Source organism: Balaenoptera ricei, chromosome 6 (genome assembly GCF_028023285.1).
Source record: "Balaenoptera ricei isolate mBalRic1 chromosome 6, mBalRic1.hap2, whole genome shotgun sequence".
Lineage (NCBI taxonomy): Eukaryota > Metazoa > Chordata > Mammalia > Artiodactyla > Balaenopteridae > Balaenoptera > Balaenoptera ricei.
Genome location: NC_082644.1, coordinates 7,155,446 through 7,177,014, shown reverse-complemented (window position 1 = coordinate 7,177,014; position 21,569 = coordinate 7,155,446). Strand labels below are relative to the sequence as shown.

Sequence of the window (21,569 nt, the reverse complement as noted above, 5' to 3'; positions counted from 1 at the left end):
ATGATTATTAAACTTCTAGGAGAGAATAGTGTGTAGCTATTAAAATCCAGATTTTGCACTCGGAAACGTATATAATGATATGGAAAATGCTCGTGAGTTCCATGAAAAAATTAAAATTATGTCTAAAATATAATCTCCATTTTTTAATAACCCATACAACCCACTTAAATGTGCACGTAGATTGAAAAATAAAAAAGATAACACCAAAATATTAACAAAGTTTATTTCTGGGTGCAATGTGCTCTTTGTACTTTTAAAAAATTTCAAAACGAAACTAAAATGGGCTTCCCTGGTGGCGCAGTGGTTGAGAGTCTGCCTGCCAATGCAGGGGACACGGGTTCGAGCCCTGGTCTGGGAAGATCCCACGTGCCGCGGAGCAGCTGGGCCCGTGAGCCACAATTGCTGAGCCTGCGCGTCTGGAGCCTGTGCTCCGCAACAAGAGAGGCCGCGACAGTGAGAGGCCCGCGCACCGCGATGAAGAGTGGCCCCCGCTCGCGGCAACTAGAGAAAGCCCTCGCACAGAAACGAAGACCCAACACAGCCAAAAATAAATAAATAAATAAATTTAAAAAACAAACAAACAAAAAAACCCACCAGCTTAAAAATAATGATAATAATAAAATAAATAAATTTTAAAAAAAATGAAACTAAAATGAACATGTGTTACTTTGAGTATGTTAAAAAGGGAGAGTGGTATGTATTCAGAATAAAACCATAAAAGATTGTATATTCTTACACAGTCATTTTAATAGGAAGTATGAAAGTTGAAACTATAATAAGTATTCTTATCTAAAAAATTTGAGTTTACATATTCTTTTTGACCTCAGGGTAAAGGATGTTATTTGTAACTCCTCCAAACTCATCTTTTAAAATTTAACAAGACAGTTCAGTAGTCTATTTTTACCATAAATCTCTCTGGAGCAAGAATGCGGATAACCTGAAGGTTAACATATATTCATTAGCATTTTTTTTACTAAATCAGAGAACAACATAATCCAAACAGTCTTATCCTTTTTCAGAACCTAAAAAAAAAAAGTCATGGACTACCTTTTGAACTTTTTCCCTTCAGTTTCTCATAACAGCCTTCGTTCCCATGAGTAAAGTACATTCTTAAAGCTATAAAGTGTGAGAACATTATCCTGGAAGCAAAATGTTATTGTTAAACTAACAAATATATTTTAACGCTGACTACTTTATAACTTTTATAGCTTTGAAGATACACCAAAAACAATTTAAAAACACATGTCTCCTTTAACTTTAGCTTTTACAACTTAAAAATCAACTAAAACTGTACTAAGAGGGGAAGAGGTAGCGACTTTTCTGAAAATTCTTATGACCAGCTCTTGTTAAAATGTAATTTTTTTGTGTTTGAGCAAAGTGATTTCCTGTGTATTTTCCTACTCATCCTGATTCACTTTCCTAATAAAACGGGAAAGTATAGTTGCCATTACTCTTTACATCCTAACCATTGGTGAGAATTGGTGGCACAGTGGTTAAGAATCTGCCTGCCAGCGCAGGGGACATGGGTTCGAGCCCTGGTCCGGGAAGATCCCACATGCTGCAGAGCAACTAAGCCCATGCGCCACAACTACTGAGCCTGCGCTCTAGAGCCTGTGTGCCACAACTACTGAGCCCGCATGCCACAACTACTGAAGCCCACACGCCTAGAGCCTGTGCTTCTCAACAAGAGAAGCTACCGCAATGAGAAGCCCACGCACCGCAACCAAGATTAGCCCCCGCTCGCCACAACTAGAGAAAGCCCACATGCAGCAACGAAGACCCAATGCAGCCAAAAACAAATAAATAAAATAAATAAATTTATTTTTTAAAAAAAGAAATAAGTTTGATTTTTCCTGAGAATTACACACAATTTTCTGGGTACATCATTATACCCATAAAGTCTCTAATAATAATAGCAGTATACTGGGTCATGGAAATGAACAGTCCTCACGGGGACCTGGCTTTGGAAGAAGCTCCCACCAGATCCTAAACGCTGTCTTACCACGTACCTTCCTCCGTGGGTTCCACGAGGCAGCTTTCCACTTAGGCACAAACAAGTGTATCCACTCCAGAGCCACACCTTCACGCGGCACTGGAAAGAGTAAGAGTCATTTCTGGTAGCTACGGTGGAAAGGGAAAGAAGCTTGTTTTCCCCAGAAGCTTGTCTGCTCATCTGTCAATCAGTGTCTGGGAATCAGTAGAATGAGTTATGAGTGGGCTCATACCTGAAGTCACTTCACTTGAAGCTACATGGCTCAGAGAGGGAAGGTATTGTTAACCACTAGAAATTTGGGTAAATTCCCCAAAGGGAGTGAAGTGTGAGAGCAGACAGCAAACATGTCTACTATCCCCATCATGATTAAGTAGATTATTCCACATCAATAATTGTTATTGTTCCTCACTTTTCAGAGAAAACAAACCAAACCAAAAAAACAAAAACAAAAACAAACAAAAACCAATTCTGTGATCTTTGATTCCAAAACCAAAATGAACAGTGTAATATGTTTTTGACTTGAAGATAGACCCCAGTTGATGAATCCACACACAAAGGCTGCTTTCTGATATCATTGGGAGAACAGAGAAAACAGGGATGATCCCAGGCCATATCAGAGATCATCGTAGGTAGCACATATTAAGGAAAAGGGCTGTAATTGAGTCTTTTAGAACTTCATAAAACTACTGCCAGAAAATTGATTGCTACTACGAAGCAACTAAACCATTGTTTGAGGTCGACATTATACTAAACTCATATCAACCACATATAAACAAGTCCATCCAACAAGTCAATGTATTTATTTATCTGAAATTCTAGGTTGGAGGTTATTAATCCTGTTGGAACCATTTGAAGATAGGGCTCTTTAAAGTGACTCCACGGGACTACTGTCAACGTCCTCTGGTGACTATCATCCATCCGAGACAGAAACATCCCTTCTTTCTCCTTTTCTGTCCCCCCTTCGTCTCCAATGCTCTTTCTTTACCTTGAGCCTCGTTTCTCTCCTGGACCCTACGAGGTTCCCTAACCAGTCCCCCTCCCTCCAGCTTTGTCCTCTTCTACTTCCCCCTCTAAAACACCACCAGGGTAATCTTCATAAAATGGAATTCTGGTCTCCATGGCTTCCCAGTGTTTCACAAGGTAAAGCTCCTTAGGATGATATACAAGATTCTACCTCTTCAGCCTCAATTCTCACCAATGGTTACTGACAATTTTTGTTGACAATTTCATGCAATGCTACTATAAACACTATGAATATTCTTGGGGTTTTTTAAAGATTTTTTTTTTGATGTGGATCATTTTTAAAGTCTTTATTGAATGTGTTACAATATTGCTTCTATTTTATGTTTTGGGTTTTTTTGTTTGTTTGTTTGTTTTGTTTGTTTTTAAACATCTTTATTGGAGTATAATTGCTTTACAATGGTGTGTTAGTTTCTGCTTTATAACAAGGTGAATCAGTTATACATATACATATGTTCCCATATCTCTTCCCTCTTGCGTCTCCCTCCCACCCTCCCTATCCCGCCCCTCTAGGTGGTCACAAAGCACCGAGCTGATCTCCCTGTGCTATGCGGCTGCTTCCCACTAGCTATCTATTTTACATTTGGTAGTGTATATATGTCCATGCCACTCTCTCACCCTGTCACATCTTACCCCTCCCCCTCCCCATATCCTCAAGTCCATTCTCTAGTAGGTCTGTGTCTTTATTCCTGTCTTGCCACTAGGTTCTTCATGACCTTTTTTTTTTTTTTTTTCCTTAGATTCCATATATATGTGTTAGCATACTGTATTTGTTTTTCTCTTTCTGACTTACTTCACTCTGTATGACAGACTCTATGTCCATCCACCTCACTACAAATACCTCCATTTCATTTCTTTTTATGGCTGAGTAATATTCCATTGTATATATGTGCTACATCTTCTTTATCCATTCATCCGATGATGGGCACTTAGGTTGCTTCCATGTCCTGGCTATTGTAAATAGAGCTGCAATGAACATTTTGGTACATGACTCTTTTTGAATTATGGTTTTCTCAGGGTATATGCCCAGTAGTGGGATTGCTGGGTCGTATGGTAGTTCTATTTTTAGTTTTTTAAGGAACCTCCATACTGTTCTCCATAGTGGCTGTATCAATTTACTTTCCCACCAACAGTGCAAGAGTGTTCCCTTTTCTCCACACCCTCTCCAGCATTTATTGTTTGTAGAGTTTTTGATGATGGCCATTCTGACTGGTGTGAGATGATATCTCATTGTAGTTTTGATTTGCATTTCTCTAATGATTAATGATGTTGAGCATTCTTTCATGTGTCTGTTGGCAATCTGTATATCTTCTTTGGAGAAATGTCTATTTAGGTCTTCTGCCCATTTTTGGATTGGGTTGTTCGTTTTTTTGTTATTGAGCTGCATGAGCTGCTTGTAAATCTTGGAGATTAATCCTTTGTCAGTTGCTTCATTTGCAAATATTTTCTCCCATTCTGAGGGTTGTCTTTTGGTCTTGTTTATGGTTTCCTTTTCTGTGCAAAAGCTTTTAAGTTTCATTAGGTCCCATTTGTTTATTTGCGTTTTTATTTCTATTTCTCTAGGAGCTGGGTCAAAAAGGATCTTGCTGTGATTTATGTCGTAGAGTGTTCTGCCCATGTTTTCCTCTAAGAGTTTGATAGTGTCTGGCCTTACACTTAGGTCTTTAATCCATTCTGAGTTTATTTTTGTGTATGGTGTCAGGGAGTGTTCTAATTTCATACTTTTACATGTACCTGTCCAGTTTTCCCAGCACCACGTATTGAAGAGGCTGTCTTTTCTCCACTGTATATGCTTGCCTCCTTTATCAAAGATAAAGTGACCGTATGTGCGTGGGTTTATCTCTGGGCTTTCTATCCTGTTCCATTGATCTATGTTTCTGCTTTTGTGCCTATGTTTTGGTTTTTTATTGGCTCCGAGGCACGTGGGATCTTAGCTCTGCCACCAGGGATTGAACCCACACCCTTTGCATTGGAAGGCGAAGTCTTAACCACTGGACCGTCGGGGAAGTCCCTATCAATACTCGTGAGGGAATTTATCTAAGTGTGGCATTGCTACTTCTTAGGATATGCACATCTTACCAGATTTTTGCCAAACTATTTGCAAAGTCGTTGTACCGACTGCACTCCAGTCAGAAATATTTAAGACTTCCTGTTGACTACAACCTTAACAAAACTTAATATTGACTTTTAAAATTTTGCACGTCCAGTGGGTATCTCAACTGTATATTTTCATTGTATATTGCTTACTCAGGATGCCTTTTCTCAGTAACTTATTATCTTTTGTATTCTTTCTATTGGATTATTTATTTATAGATGCTCTTTTTATATTCTGAATACTAACTTGTTGGTTATTCCTACTGAAAAAAAATTCTTTGTCTTCTCACATTTTCTTTTGATGGACTGAAATATTTTTTAAGGGATTCTCAAATTTTTATTTCAGAGATGAAATCACATGGGAATAAATCATATAAAAATAAAATTTACAAATGGAGAGTGAGGCATCAGCGGGGAGTCATGGGGGATGAATGCTCAGAGCCCCTAGGGTTCCTCTTAGAACTTCCATGCTTCCTACCTAAGCCCTCCAGTAAGTTCTGGAACCTCCAAAAGTTCCGTGGTGCCAAGTTTGAGGACCAGTGCCCTGGGCCAAACTTCCCTGCACAGGGGAAGAAACTAAGCTTAGAGGTTGAGCTACTTGTCCCCAAGAACCCTGGTGGTGGCCCCCTCCACCACTGCTATCAGGAAGAAAAGGATGGGGAAGTATTCTGGAGTGGCAGGGTGCTTGGATGGTGGCCTCGGTCTCAGAGGACTTGCTCTCCTTCTCCAGCACGGCCACTCCAGTTGTTTGGCTCCCAGATGTGCAAATGGAGGGTTTCAGCCAGTGCTACCCCAGAGCTGACCTTGCACCCTTGGCATCCAGGTGGCCAGCTCACCTTTGCAATCTCATTGGCTCCACTGTGGACATTTTAAGTGACATCAAAGAAGAAATATGAGCACTGGAACCATTTACTTCACGTGCTCTGTTGGGGACAATCAGGGCTCACAGAGTGGGCGGTGTGGATAAGGACAAAGTAGACAATATAGATGTGAAATGGCCATTCTCCATGACTGGCAGTTTGATCTCTCGCCAGTTGAGGTGGAAGAGGCTTTCCAGGTTGCAGGTGCATCTCCAGTTGGTATAAAGCAGCTGAACAGCTCCCTGGGGATGGAGGTCTGGCTTGACAGTCAAGGAACCACCAGCACTAACTCATGCCTCTTTGAACTCATCCTGTGTTTTGTCCGCATGAACATCGAAATCATCTTCTGAGACACACAGAGGGTGTTGGCTTTGGGGCCGTTAAACCCCTCTAATATTGACAACATTTCCTCAGACAGGTCTAGACAGTTGTTCCTCAGCACACCTACCTGGGCTTCGTGGGCAGACGTCCTGTGGGATGGTGGGGGGTGGAGGGGAGGCAGTGAGGCAGTCACGAGCCCCAGCTGCATCTCCTTCTCACACACCGTGGCTGCCCACGCTGGCCTGAGCCCCCGTGTCCGATTCTCATCCCCTTCTGGACTGGAATGGCTGCACGGCCACCGCTGTTTCCTCCTCCTTCTTGGTGAGATTTCTGGGCTCTGCCATGTCTACGGTTCCCTTTGCCCATCACACCGATGGGCCAGTAAATGTCTTTTCCTGCTGAAGCCGGTTTAAGTTAAGCCATCTGTGCAGGCGATGCAGGATGCTGGGGCTGTTCTCCAAGCACCTTCCAGCGGACGTATTCGCAGGGAGGGCTACCTTCTGCGTGAACAGCCAACCCTTCAGGAAGCCACCATCTTTCTAGCCAGTGATCCAAGTACGGTATGCCAAATTTATGTTTTCTTTCATGGCTTGTGCATTTTGAGTTGACAACTATTTCCCCAAAGATCATCTCCTTTACCAGTGTTCCCCCAGTGTTCGTATGCGTATTTTTTAATGCAGATTTAGCTCGTGGGTGATGCCGGTGCTGCAGCTCACAGACCTCACTTCCATTTCTATTTCCATATTTATGTCTTTAACCTACCTGTAAATGATTGAGTGGTGTAAAATAAGGCTCTAAGTTAATCCACCGCCACCCCCCCACCCCCACCCCGTTGACAGCCAGGTATTCCTAGAACTATTTACTGACTAATCCATCCTTTTCCCACTAGTCAGCAATGCAGTATTTGTCACACTTCTTATGCTATGTAGAGTCCGGTAGGAGGCTCTCTACTCTGCTCCAATAGCCTATTTGTCTGCCCTGCACTATTGCAACTGCTTGACAATTGTAATTACTGTTATATTACTACAGTTTTATAATAATTTCAAATATCTTATAGGAAACCTCTTTAAAAAAATAAAGGAATGTTTAAAGCAAAAATAATGACAATGTTTTGTGGAGCTATAACATACGTAGAAGTAAAATGCTTAACAAAAAAGGCTTGAGGGGGAATGGAAATATAATGTTACAATGCTCGTATACTATACTTGAAGTGGTATAATATTACTTGAAGGTAGCCCATGGTAAGTTAAAGATGTATACTGCAAACCTGTAGCAACCACCTGCGTTATAAATATAAGATACATTGTACTTAATAAGCCAAGAAAAGAGATAAAATAGAAATACAAAGAGTACTCAACTAATGCAAAATAATGCGTAAAAAGAGGTTAAAAAAAGAATTAAGGCCAAACAGGAAAAAGGAAAACAAATAAGATGGTAGATTTAAACCCAACCACGTCCATAATCAAATTAAATGTAAATGATCTAAACACTCCAGAGATTTTCAGATCAGATGAAAGAGCAAGGCTGAAGTGTATATTATCTTCAGGAAACCCACTTCAAGTACAGACACAGATATATTAAAAGTAAAAAGATCAGGAGTAATACCATAATAATGCTTCCTGAAAGAAAGCTGGAGTGGCTATATTAATGTCAGACAAAGTAGATTTCAGAAGAGAGAAATTATTTGAGATAAAGAGGGGCATTTCATAATGATAAAGGGGTCAATTTATCATGAGGAAATAATAGTCCAAAATGTTTATGCATCTAATAACAGATTCAAAATACATGACAGAACTCAAAAAAGAAAATCAGAATTTTTTGTGGCCTCCAGCTACAATCATAGTTGGAAATTTCAACACCCCTCTTTCAACAACTAATAAATTGATCAACTGGATGCTGTTAAAATTTAAAACTTCTGCTCTTTAAAAGTACACAGTGAGGGAAATGAATGGGAAGTCAGAGAGTGGGAGAAAATCTTTGCAAAACATGTATTCAACAAGGGGCTCTTTCAACTCAGTAGGAAGACAAACAACCCAGATCACAAAATAGGGAAGAGCACTGAACAAGCCTTCACCAAAGCAGATATACAGATAGCAAATAAGGACATGATGCTCAACATCCTAGAGAAATGTAAACTTACACCGCCATGAGATACCATTACACACTGTCACCTCCGATTCCCTATTCACTGGTGAGGGGTAGAGTCCCACCGTAGGGTGATGGGGATGGCTGAACACAGGACAGGTGAGGTCCTTGAGCAGTTTGTAAGTTACGTGTACTCACCACCTGTGGGAGGACAGTGCTGCAGGCCGAGCAGGGCCCTGTGGGAGTCGCACTTGGGCACAGTGGCCAGCTGGGGGCTGTAAGAAGCATGCTTTGTAGCAGTATGAGGGTGAGGTGACCCCTGGTTGCTGCAGGAAGATGTGATTGGTTTCTTTGAGTAACTCTGTGGCTGACATGGAACTAAAAGCAGCCACTCAGGGACAAGCAGGAACTGTGCCTGCCCCCCTGATAAGGAGGCTCGTTTGGCTAGAGAACCTTTTCCGCGGTAGCAGAATGGGGAGGGGAACTTGTGGTGAGGCCGCGTGAGACCCTCCCAGTCTTACCAGGTGTCAAGGCAGCACATAATGTTAAGCCTTAACTTTCCGTCTTTCACCACACACACCCACCCAAAGACTGACAAAACCAAGTGTGGGTGAGCGTGCAGAGCAAGTGGACCTCTCAGATGACTGGTGGGGAAAGTAAAAGGGCACAGGCGCTTTGGAAAAGTGTAGCAGCAGCTCCTTGTAGAGTTAAACACAACCTATCACATGACCCAGCCATTCCATTGCTAGGTATTTAATATTCACCCAAGAGAAGCACAAGTGTCTGTTCAGATAGACTTGCATCCTAATGTCCACGGCAGCTTTCTTCATAACATTCCCAAATCAGAAATAACCCAATGTCCATCAACTGATGAGTCATAAAGAAACTGTGGTATGTCCACATAATGAAATATGGCTCAGCAATATAAAGGGATGAACTAATACAACGTGGGTGAATCTCAAAAGGAAGACACGGTAGAGATTACATTTACATGAAATTTTAGAAATGGCAACCTTAAAATGACAGCATGTAAATCAGTGGTTGTTAAGGGGCCAGGGATGGAGGGGGAGGACGGCTGCAGAGGGGCACGTTCTGGATCTTGATTAAGGAGGTCGTTCACATGAACGTATGTATTTGTAAAAACTCACTGAATTATGCACGTAAACTGGCTAATTTATTGTATGCAAATTATTCCACAATAAGGCTGAGGGGAAAACATGAGGAAAAAGCCCTCAAGGCCTTAGGTTCCTACTGTCAGCAAACTACCTCAGGGCAGCTGCCAGCTTAATACTTGGAATTCTGCTTCCTCTTCTTTTGGTCCTTAGGAATTTCTTTTAATTTCTTATGATAAGTATTTAGTGTATTTCCTCCAGAATATTTGATGATTTGTTGCAGGAGTTCTTAAAATTTTTTAATAGCCTGTCTGCCGTATTGCTGCAAGCAAAAAATCTCATTTTCTGTAAAAATTCACTGGCTTTTAGTGCTTTAAATGAGACCTAGGTAGTTTTGTGCAAACTTTTAAAAACATGGCAGTTCCTAAAAATTGCTCACCTTTTTTATTGGGAGAAACTCACTGTATTAAGGCTCAAAAATATTATTGCTTAAAGTATGGGAAATTATGTTAAAAGTTACCAACTTAGAAATTAATGCTACATATTTTTTTCCACATTTAAATATATTACCAGATAGAGCAATGTGATATAACATCTAAATAAAGTTGATATTAATGAAATTAATTTAGGATGTCGGATTTAGAAATCAGTAAAAGTTGCCTCCAATTTCGAATTATATAAATATGGGGGGGAGCGGTTAGAGGGGGTCTTAAAGTGTTCATCTATCAAACCACAAAATGAATTGAGAATGTCCTATGTAGCAGGTTTTGTGCTGGGGATGGAGGACACATCAGTAAACAAAACTCACATCCCTTCTCACGTGAAACATAGCAGGGAAGAGAGACCCCATGCAGTAACTGCAAATAAGGGCTTCAATAATGTACAAATTCAAATGCAGGGAAATTACAGGGTGCTTTAACAGTATGTCATAGGGAGTCTAAAATATGCTGGGGGATTAGGGGATGTGACCGGAAGGAAGTTATGTTTGATCTGAAAGCTGTGGGATGAGGAGAAGTAAGCTAGACCTGGTGCAGAGGGCAGGAAACAGAGAGGGGGGTAAGGAGCATTTCAGGTGGACGGAACAGAATGGGTAAGGTCGTGGAAAGCCCAGCACAGTATGTGAAGAGGGAGAGTAGAAGAGAACACAGTGATTCAAGAAAGTTGCAAATTTGAGAAAAGAATAATGGAATACTGAGAAGCTTTCAAATTTTAAACACTCATTAAAGTCTTCAGCTGTGGTGTTCAATTTTCTAGTTTGAACATCAACTGACTTACCACTTAACAGAATCTGAAAACACAAATGAGATCCCAGACTAGTAAGAGGACACGGTAAAGTTGATGAACTCCTAGTGGCTTGCACCTTCCTTTCCTCTCCTCTCCTCAGACCCGATCCATCTATTGACACTGCTTCCTAAATATGTTTCTTAAATCTAAATCTGCACCTTGTTCCTCTCTCATTTTAACACTTCTCAAATTGGGCTGTACTTAATAAATTTTTTCTTTTTTTAAGCATTCGTAAGGGAATTCTCTGGCGTTCCAGTGGTTAGGACTCGGCACTTTCACTGCCAGAGGCCCAGGTTCGATCCCTGGTTGGGGAACTAAGATCCAGCAAGCCACGCGGCGCAGCCAAAAAAAAAAAATTCGTAAGACCATATATCACTGAATATAAATTTACGTGTAAAATATAGATCGCTAATAATCACTTTCCATGATTTCAAAAAGGTGACTCTGTGACATAATACTGAAAAGTTTCTACGTATGCAGAAGAAGATTGCCCATTACACTTTGGGCAACATAATTAAGGTAAAAAACTGGGAATTTCTCAGCATACATGCAGATATTTCAAACAGAAGATACTGGTATGTCTCACACATGCTTAGTGAGGGACCACTGCTGATGAGACACCAAACATTAATTTGTACAAAGTTTACACCTAATTTTAGAGAAAGGATGTTTTAACTCATAGTTATATGTAATTCAGCTGACTTTTAAAAAATCATTTCAGTGAATGCGTTCAAAAGCCTAAAGCCATCCATTCAAACGGGAAAATGTCCAAGATATTGAACACGGTCTATAAAAGGTTGTGTTTAGATGAAAGCAACCCAAAAGAATCTGAATTTAAGGCTCAGACCAAATGTTGATTATGATAACAAAGCAAGAGCTTTGTAAATGTAAATTAGTGTTCCTCAAACTTAAGGTCGCTACAAATTACTTTGGGTTCCCGGTGCAATGCAGAATTTGACTCAGTAGGTCAGGAGAGAGGCTGAAGATTTTGTATTTCTAATAAGATTGTAGATCCAGGACTAATTAGGCAAAGTATTAAGCTAAACATTAGCGTGGTATCATCCCCCATCCCCCAATGCAGATACCAAATCGGATAGTCCTTAAATTGGACTTATTGAGCTTCTTATTTAAGACAGCCGTCAAGGGAAAAAATACATTCTCTCAAACCCCATTATGTCCCTCCATCTCTTCTGCCATCATAATTTGAGTCACGCTTACCATCTTTCTTAGATTACTGCAGTAGTCTCCTAAATGGTTCCTCTCCCTCTAGCCCTGCCACCTCTCATTCATTCTCCATACCAAAGCGCTAAATCAAATCCTTCAAAAACCCAGCTCTGGTTGGTATTCTGCTGGGGCCTGGATAAACTGATCTTCAGCCGCTGTACCGCCGCCTCCCACACCTACGCACACTCTGCATGTCAGCCCTAGTGAACTTCTTCCCAGCGGCCTTCCTCTCCAGCCTTTGAGTTTTTTCATGCTCGTTTTGCTGCTTACCCCTTCTTCCCTGGCTACCCGCCCCATCACTCATCCTTCAGGACTCAGGTTAACGCCACTTCCTCCACCCCAGATTCCTCAGATGCATGACAGTTCCCCTTTAGAACTTACTAGACACTGTTATCGCTTATCTGTCTCCCCTGCTCAGCTGTTAGTTCAGGAGAACAGGAATCACGCTTATACCTGTGCTCTGCTTATGGCCAGTGCCTGGAACCCTAACTGGCACCTAGTAAACACCTGAAGCGTCATTCTAAATGCATTCATCAGCATACATATAAGGTATGATAACCCTTGTCTAGAACGTGTACTGATTGTATCTCTCCTCTGTCAATACATTCCTTCCATAGAAAGGATGTAGCAGGACTGACCAGACCACAGCTTCAACCTGATAAAATCTTACTTATCGGGAAACCTTGATTATAATTTATAATTTCGTTATAATTTGATATTAATTTGGCCACCAGATAAATATTAACTACCACTTTGAACAAATGCTAGGCACTAAGGGAAATAAACATTGGAAGGAAGATTGAAAACCAAAACCCTCAAAAACAGAAGTAATGGATATTAACTTCATATAAACAAGTAAGAGCTATGAAATTGGTGTAAAAATAAGAAATATAAACAAGGTACTATAAAGCAGCAAAGAGAGAGACTATAATCTGGCTTCTGTAATTGTGAGAAGTCTTTCCAAGGAAGGTACAGTGTCTTAGAGGATAAGCAGAAATTTTCCAGATGGAAGGGGAAGTCACTCTCAGCAAAAGAAAGTGTGCAAAAGCACAATTTAAGAGAGGCCAGGGCTTCCCTGGTGGCGCAGTGGTTGAGAATCTGCCTGCCAATGCAGGGGACACGGGTTCGAGCCCTGGTCTGGGAAGATCCCACATGCCGCGGAGCAACTAGGCCCGTGAGCCACAATTACTGAGCCTGTGCGTCTGGAGCCTGTGCTCCACAACAAGAGAGGCCGCGATAGTGAGAGGCCCGCGCACCGCGATGAAGAGTGGCCCTCACTTGCCACAACTAGAGAAAGCCCTCGCACAGAAACGAAGACCCAACACAGCAAAAATAAATAAATAAATAAATAAATAAATAAATAAAAAGAGAGGCCAATCCACAGAGACAATCAAGACACATGTCTTTCAGGATTTCAACACCAAACGATTGAAGAGCTCTGCCCCATGATTTAATAAGTTGATTACACTCCAAGTACATAGCAATTTAAGTGAACTGAAGGATTATATCTACAAATTAGGACTTTCTAGGTGCCAGTCAGTGTTCCAAAATATTCAGCCTCCTTATCACTCTAATCCCCACCTTTCAACCTTCCTGGGTAACTAAAATTATGATTCTCTCCTTTTTCTTAACACCCATCTATAATGTATAACTCAAATAACTTACACATTCGGGATACTTATTGAATAAGTGCTCTGGTTCTTAATTTTAAAATGCTGAGTTGAATACTTTGCATTAAAAAATTTTTTTAATCGAATAATTTCTATTAGTGATTTAGTGGACTTCAGAGAAAAATAAGACATACATACTATACAGTACCCATTCCTACATGTATTAGAAATAAATAAAAACCACGATAAAATGAGTATGGATTTAAAAAAATCCCCTCCCACCCCAATACATCTGCACATTCTCAGTGTCGCTACTGCTTTCTTCACTCTTTGAGTGAGTAGTATAAACAACCTGACATTTTCACTAGGTGAACCTTGGGATTATTAAAAAGTAAAAATTAAATATATAATGTTATTGGAGCTCAAAAAGTGTTGTAGCTTGTAAAACTGACAGGGTTCTTTTGCTCTTTAACGCTTCCCCAAGTGCCTGTCAATGATGTAAAGCTATGAGGAATGAGTAGCGTGAAACGCAGCTCCAAAGGCTTGAAGTTTTATTTTTTAGGGAATGTATTACATGTTAAAACATTACATTACAAAGCGTTAAAGTAAAACAAACAAACAAATATAGAACTACTTTTTCCAACTTAATAGTCCTTGGCTTTGCCTAGAATTTTCATACAGTTGACTTTACTTCTTCTTACTTCACCTTACGCATTCTTAGTGTTTCTATTTGACCTCTGTGCAGTTGTATTCACAGCGCACAGTACAAGTAGGGCCGCACCAGCTGCTGACGCCTTCGTGGGCAGTATAATACATTACCTTTCATCCCACTTATGGGAGAATTAAGGGGATGGAGTTAGTGAAAATTCCAGTTAACTACGGGTTTAATTATGTAGCTCCAAATCTCTCCAGGACCCCCCTCCCTTACTTTCTCAAGACCTTCAAGTTAATCAAAAGGGGCTGGTCTGTGGTTACCAACTACTAATTACCTAAGAGGGAAAATTTTTTCTACTATTTCTAAGAGAGTTAGAATAATAAATAATTGCTCTCTCTTCAACAACTTCAGTGAAGTCAAATTTGCTTTCTTTTTCCCCAAAGATTATGTTGTCAAAGTAGTAGAGTGAGATTCTTTGTAAGTATAAATGTCTGGTGGTGTTATGTGTTGATGTCATTAGTTCCTGTTTAAGTTGTTAGATAAAAGTATGAAAAAAATTTGGATTCCAAATTTCCACTAGATAATATAAGACATCTTTTACTGTATTTTCAATAGAAACTTATACTTGGCACACTTAATGTATATCAGGAAATTTAAAATGTTTAAAATCATCTAATTGGTATATATGTACACTAACATAAAGGAAAAAGGAGAGGGAGGGGAAAAAGAGACCGTGAGAAAAGAAGATGATCTTTTCTTCTCTCTTGTACAAAAAAGAAAATTTCAAAACCACTTCTTTTTAAAATTGGAATTGAGTTTTTCAAAAGGGAAAATATGATCCTATGTTTTACGGGAAATCACATATCTTAATAAAAGGTAAAATACTGGCATGTAAACCACAAGGTGGTGCTACAACTCCATGCTGATGCTGAAGTTTTAGAAGTTTAATTGACAAAGTAGTTTCTTTTGTAATCTCTTGATTTATAATTTTTTTACAATTGGAAAAATAAAGCTAATTGGATTCATTAATTCTAGAAATGTTTACTGAAACTACTAAATTCAAAGCTGTATGCTAACTTCAAAAGTTCATAATTTTAAAGTATGACGACTACACATGTACCTGTAGTAGAATATTAAAAATGCCTTCTTAAAAGTTATCTCTACTTAGAATTTTAACTTACTATTAATGTTTCATAGGTGACAAATATCAAATTACATTTATATAAACATAGGAATAAATAAAAGAATTTATCTAGTATTTTAAAATGAATTTCATTTTTCTCTTAATGTAACTTCCTCTAAGACTTCTTTCTCTCTCTAGAAAGACATATAACTTCCCATCATTTAAAAAAACAAGAAACAAAAAAACCCTCACGGTGTATCTTGTAACACAGGAATGGCCACCATCTGGGTCTGAGCTGCTGCTCTTCAAATGTGTTACGGAGTAGAGCACTAAAATACTCGGCCCATTTTCACCACTGTCCAGCCTGCTTTCAAATACAAAAGGAGAACCATGCCCTAACTTCCTCAACGTTAACTGCAAACGTGTTGCTGCCTTCTGACTGAGCGTGAAATAGCTGTATTTTCGCTGTATTTCAGTCTCAATGAGCATATTTAACTTTTCACTGCAAGATATTCGTCAGTACAGATGGCAAGATGGTATGTACGAGAGCCTCCTGGGGACAATATGCAAGTCCCAGGTGGAGTGTTTCCAACCGGATGTAAACCACGGTCCTCAAGCCTGTACTTTAAAAAACTACTTAGTACGCTGCCAACAAATGTCAACACAAAAATACAGTGCTGGAATGACTTCACGCTGCAAAAGAAATGTATTGGCACCTAAGTTTTCCTAAGAATAGTAAAACAGTAAAGCGGTATAATCACAGCACAAAAATATTTACGTATTTATTCAACATTGAATGAAAAAGCTAATATACCAAATGGAATTCAAACTCTAATAAAAATATTACAGTATACTAAAATTGCAGAGAGAACTCTTAAAGATATACAACATGTACAGGAGCCAAAGTCCTAGAGAAGTTCATGCAGAAAATTCTATAATTAGTGATTTGGACATTTCAGTAACTCTGCAGTTTCTTCAAACCTGGAATATAATACGTAAATAATATATTAAGTAAATAACAAATTCATAGTGACGCATAGGAATTAGGTTGCTGCAGTTATGCTTTTGAGCCTTAAATAAATTTCACTGCTTATTTATAGGTAGTTACTGTTAATAAGTATACTATGGCCAGAAGGGGAGGAAAAACAACTAGAGTCAATTATGCGTCTTTAATTCTTGAAGCATAAGTTATTTCAGCACATCTCAAATTTCCAAAAAAAAAAAAATTATAGTCTTTTAAAGTAGCAGGCTGCATGATAATCTTACACAATTTCATTTCATATTTTCTTTCAACTGTTCTTTAAAAAAATCATGTAATTTCATATTTGTACTAGATAAAAGTATCATATTTAGTACTACCATACCAACAATTTTCTGAAAAGGACTAGCAATACTTTCACAATACTTAAAATGTCTCCAAACCATCCATCTACATACACAATTTAATATTTTGATAAAGTAGTTATCAAAAATAGATAACTTCTTGATTAACTATCAACCAAAAAGATCACTGCACTCTTTAATCTGCAATTAATTCCATTAACAATGTTTTACATCACTTGCTGGAAACAAAAACAGTGACTCGTCTCACAAACACATAACTGGAGGTGGATTTATTATCCACTGGAGTCCTGAAGGAAATTCCACACCTGATTGAGAGGCCTTCAAGGTTTGAAACACACATGCACGTTCTTTATATATTGTAATCCAACACGATTCCCTATAGAGAAATGAACTTCTGGTGCCCCTTTCTGTTACTTACATTTTTTTCATCCTTTCCATTTTCTGGATTGTTGTTTCCTTTAATTTAAAAAGCAACAAATTTAGGCCATTTCTCAAAGTAAACCATAATCAAAGAAGGACCGTGAACATATAAAACACAGTCTAAAACATTGCATTAAGTACCGTTTATTTATCACAAAGAATTTTTATGAGATTAAGATTTACAGCTTCACTATTTTTCTTGCCCGTGGCTTCTACAACTAAATCTAATGCTTGCTCGTTCTCCTGACCTTACAAAGGAAATCACCTAAGTAGTTGTCAGTTCTTCTTACCTCCGAAATCTCTCTCAAACCACAGTAATTAACAGTTGAGGCTCTGGGAGTTGAATCGGATGATACCATACTATAACCAGAGGACAAAGGAATATTTGCTTGCCTTTCCTCTTTGCTTTTTCTATCTGTGGAGAAATTAATTTTTAGGTTACCATTTCCTTTCATAGTAGAGTCAAATATCTAAAATTGTATGTATAGAGGGAAGAAATGTAAACATCTCAATATAAAATGCCTATGGTCTAGATGAGTTTTTAATATTCTTTTAGGATAATGACCTGCATATGGAGATCTGGATGCTAAAAACTGGTCAATAAAAATCACAAAAAGTAATATTATCTTTATCATGATAGCAATCAATTGAATATGCAGGTTAATGTATTTTTACATAAGCTACTGATCCGTGTATATTCTTTTCTTAAAATGGTGGCAACTATTAGTAAAACTGACTATATGTACTTCCTAAAAATCAGGAAACATTCTACCCTGAGTTGATATGTATGGAAAAAAATTGCTTAAAATTCAGGTTCACAGATTTATTACTCTAAAGAACTGAACAACTTTCCATTTCCAGTATCCTGATATTATTCAACAAAATGATGGCAAGTCTTTCCTACCATCGAATTGAATACAGAACATCACAGAGAAGACAAGTTCCTGTCCAAACAATCCCATAAGCCCTATGTTTTTAGTCCACGGTACATTTGGCTGCAAAAACAAGGCCCAAAAAAAAAAAAAAAATCAGGTACCCATTTAAACTGGTTTACGTAGTTTAACTGTAAGCCTACACAGACAACCTCAGTCAGGGAACAAAGTGTTAGCACATGAGAACTCTGGTCTCTCATGGAGCCACAGTCTCTCCTGTCTCCTTCTCTTGCCTGTTTGCTCCATTCCTCTACTTACTAATGGGCATGAACTTCACCAAAAGCATTCCCAACTTAACATGATCCTCAGATCAGACTGGTGAACTGTCGCTCTCAACATCAAAAGGAATTCAAACCCTCTGCTTCCAGGTAGCATGGAGAGGTAAGGTGTAATGTGTCAGGCTTTATAAATTTGACTCAACTGATCCGGGTCAGATTATACATTTTTTGCGACTAGGTATTCAACTCATTCATAATCTATAATCCATTTCAGATAGTGGTCTATCTGCTCATCACTGTTAAGTCCTAGCATAGGACTAATGTGTTAAAAGTATGTTCTGTAACCTGTTATTTAAAAAGTACTAAGCCCAAACAGGTGAAATCGAACTTGGAAAAGGCAGTGTTTTGCAAATAGCAGGCTTCAGTATTCTTTCAATGCATAAAAACTTGATTTCTACCATATACAGATAGATACTGGTGACAGAAGCACAGACATTATGCTAGACAGACCATAAGATAAAGTTCTTGCTCTCAAGGATCTTAGAGTTGAGCTTTGAAATTTGTTGAGTAATGAATGAAGGATAAATGGAAAAGAGTCAACTTTTACCAAATCTGATTTGTAGTCTATAATAAATCTACTGCCAGAAGCAGCATGTCAAATAATTATATTTAATAACCTAATTATTGAACTTGTTTTCTGTGCAATGAAACTGGCACGTGCACTGAATATGTAGTGTTGAAGAGAAAACGTCAAAGCTAATTTGCCTCTTTTCAAACATGTCCCATCGTTCAACAGCTGTGTGGCCTTTGGCAGTTATTTAATCTCTCTTCCTCATCTGTAAAGTATGGATAATAATAGCACTTATCTTGCTTTGAGAAGTAAATGTTTTACTATCGCAGTTGGAACAGTGCAGGCCCGTAGTTACCACTACAATGTGTTGTTGTTAAATTGTTATACACATAGTAGCTGAAAGATTTAATGAGGTTAAACACCCACAGATTTTAAAATTTAGCTTCATTATGAATTCTCAACTGGACAAAATATCTCTTCTGCAAATATGATTTAATTACAAACACGACAAAATTTAGACCTTTGCCTTTTCGAAAAGTATAAGAATCAAAAAAATTAAAGCTTTAACTGAAAAGCAGCTCAGAAATCTTATCCCTGCTGCTCCGTCACAATGAAAATGTCAGTAGCCTAGTGAGGTTAAGTGACACAGAGAAGATTTGTCTTAATTTTAGGTCCTTCTCATTTTATTACCATCAGTGAACTGTTGAAATGCAAGAGGTTTGTAACACTTTACAGGTTACTGACAAATGTGTTTTTTTTTCTCTTACATATATTATTTACATATGCAAAAGTTACTACTTAAGTCTAAATTAGAAACTTTGGAGGTCCATTTATTATTCTAAAGCACTTTGCAATTAAAAGAGTAAAACATCTCTAAAAGTTTGCAATTTTGTACACTGGAATTTATTCAACTACTACATGTAAGACATGTAAGTTGGCTTTTCTAGCAATCCTTGACTTATAGTCTGTAAGTTTGATATTTTCTTTGTTTTTAGGAGCTTTGCAATTTCTAAAAAAATAAGGTTTGAGGATAATTAAAATGACCAAATACTATAAAACCGTTTTTGTGAAAACTCCTTACCGTATCACCAATTCCAGTACGCCAAGAACTTACCCGGACTGAGACTATCCATGTCGCTACTAGAAGCACAGTCTTCACTCATCTCATTAAACTCTATATATTCATCATTCTGGAATGATACAGTTTAGTATTTAGAATAAAATAAAAAGATATGTTCTCATTTTATGCTCTTACTGCTAAGCATAAAATATATAGATGACATAATAAATACTTACTTTTGATTATTTTATTTACAAGCAAAACATAAATATCCCTACATATAAAAAATGATCTTTTAAATGTGGAAAGAGAGAGAAAACTTGAATCTACTAACTTTCTAGGAAGGAGAGACAGACTAGGACCAGAAATGACGTAACTGTCTCTAAAAGCTCAGCTTACAAGTCTGTCAGACTATCTTATTTGATGAAGAGAAAAGCAATAGTCACAACAACCATCACCAAACAGGGTGTTCCTAAACAGGACTTCATCCCAACTGAACACTTCCCATTACCTAAGTATTCTCTTATTTAACATTCCAAATAAGAGAATAATAATGAACAAAGGAATTACTTTATTGTATCTTGAGATATTCTATAAATGTAAAGGAAAGAAAATACCTTTTTAGATAAAAGCATTTCTGTTTCAAGAAGAGTGACACGACTTAGAAGATCAGCCCAGGTTTTTTCATTCACCATCACTTTCCCTTTCATTTTTTCTTCCAAAGATTCTAATCTACTTTCTATGCAAGTCAGTTTCTTCAGCTTTTCTTGGCATTCAGCAAGCATAGTCTGTAGTGCAATAATCTCAGGATTGACTTCTGTATCCTAGAATGATTAGAAAGATTAAAAATATTACGCAGATTAAAATTCCCATAATTCAGTGTATTCCCATTTCCACGTGTTGTTTCAATAGTTACAACAGGCAGGACAGCATGAGAGTTAAGAGTGCTACTTCTGGAGCAGGCACCTTGGACACTTAAACTAGCTCCTGCAAGATGCCCGATGCCTCAATTTCCTTAAATTAAAAAAAAAAAGATGACAAGAGTGCCAACTTCATTTGGGTCTTGTAAGATTAAATGGATTAATTTGCATAAAGCTCTTAGAACAGTATCAGTTTGTACAATAAAACTGTAAGTAACTAGCTTCTTATAACTAGATCTAGCAGAAAGCTAAGAGGAAATGACCGAGAAATGAGATTGTTCCGTTTGCTATAAACAGGAAGTAAGCCTAATGGTCATCTGGTAGTTTTTAAATGCCAACTGTATACCAACATGTATAGAAGTCACAAGACATAGAAGACGGACAGAAAAAGAAGTTTTAACAGAAGCAGTAGAGACGAGACACTATAATGGGGTCTGTGGCAACAAAGTAATAGCAATGATATCCCGAGAGAGAGAGAGAGCAAAGGACAGCAAGGGCCCCAAAAGGAAAATGAAAAGGTGGTAATGCACCATTTTTTTCCATTCATCAATATGGGGAAGAGGTGATAAAGAACCTTCACTAAACAAAGTAGTATATCTCTATCTCTCACCAGACTGTCAATTCCTCGAAGCCAAGTCCTATGTCTTATTCATCTTTGCATTACCCATGACATCTCTCCTAGTACCCTAAACATAAGCAGCAAATAATATCTTTTGAATTATA

At 38.3% G+C, this 21,569-nt stretch overlaps 1 protein-coding gene across 8 annotated transcripts in view; it reads right to left on the bottom strand.

The window, feature by feature from the left end:
- CEP44 (centrosomal protein 44) overlaps positions 1-21,569 on the bottom strand; it is a 129,211-nt gene that overhangs the window by 93,225 nt on the left and 14,417 nt on the right. For 3 of the 8 annotated variants that reach the window (XR_009503960.1, XR_009503959.1, XM_059926777.1), the window contains exons 8-10: positions 20,544-20,750; positions 19,981-20,056; positions 17,436-17,560 (exon numbers count right to left, since the gene is read on the bottom strand). Coding sequence is in view for 6 of the 8 variants with exons in the window: in XM_059926777.1 (XP_059782760.1) it covers positions 17,436-17,560; positions 19,981-20,056; positions 20,544-20,750 (408 nt within the window). In the remaining 2 variants the exon portion in view is untranslated. Of the gene's footprint in view, positions 1-16,220; positions 16,363-16,896; positions 17,182-17,435; positions 17,561-19,980; positions 20,057-20,543; positions 20,751-21,569 lie in introns of those variants that run through there. The other 5 variants (XM_059926775.1, XM_059926776.1, XM_059926780.1 and 2 more) reach the window with 4 other exon arrangements.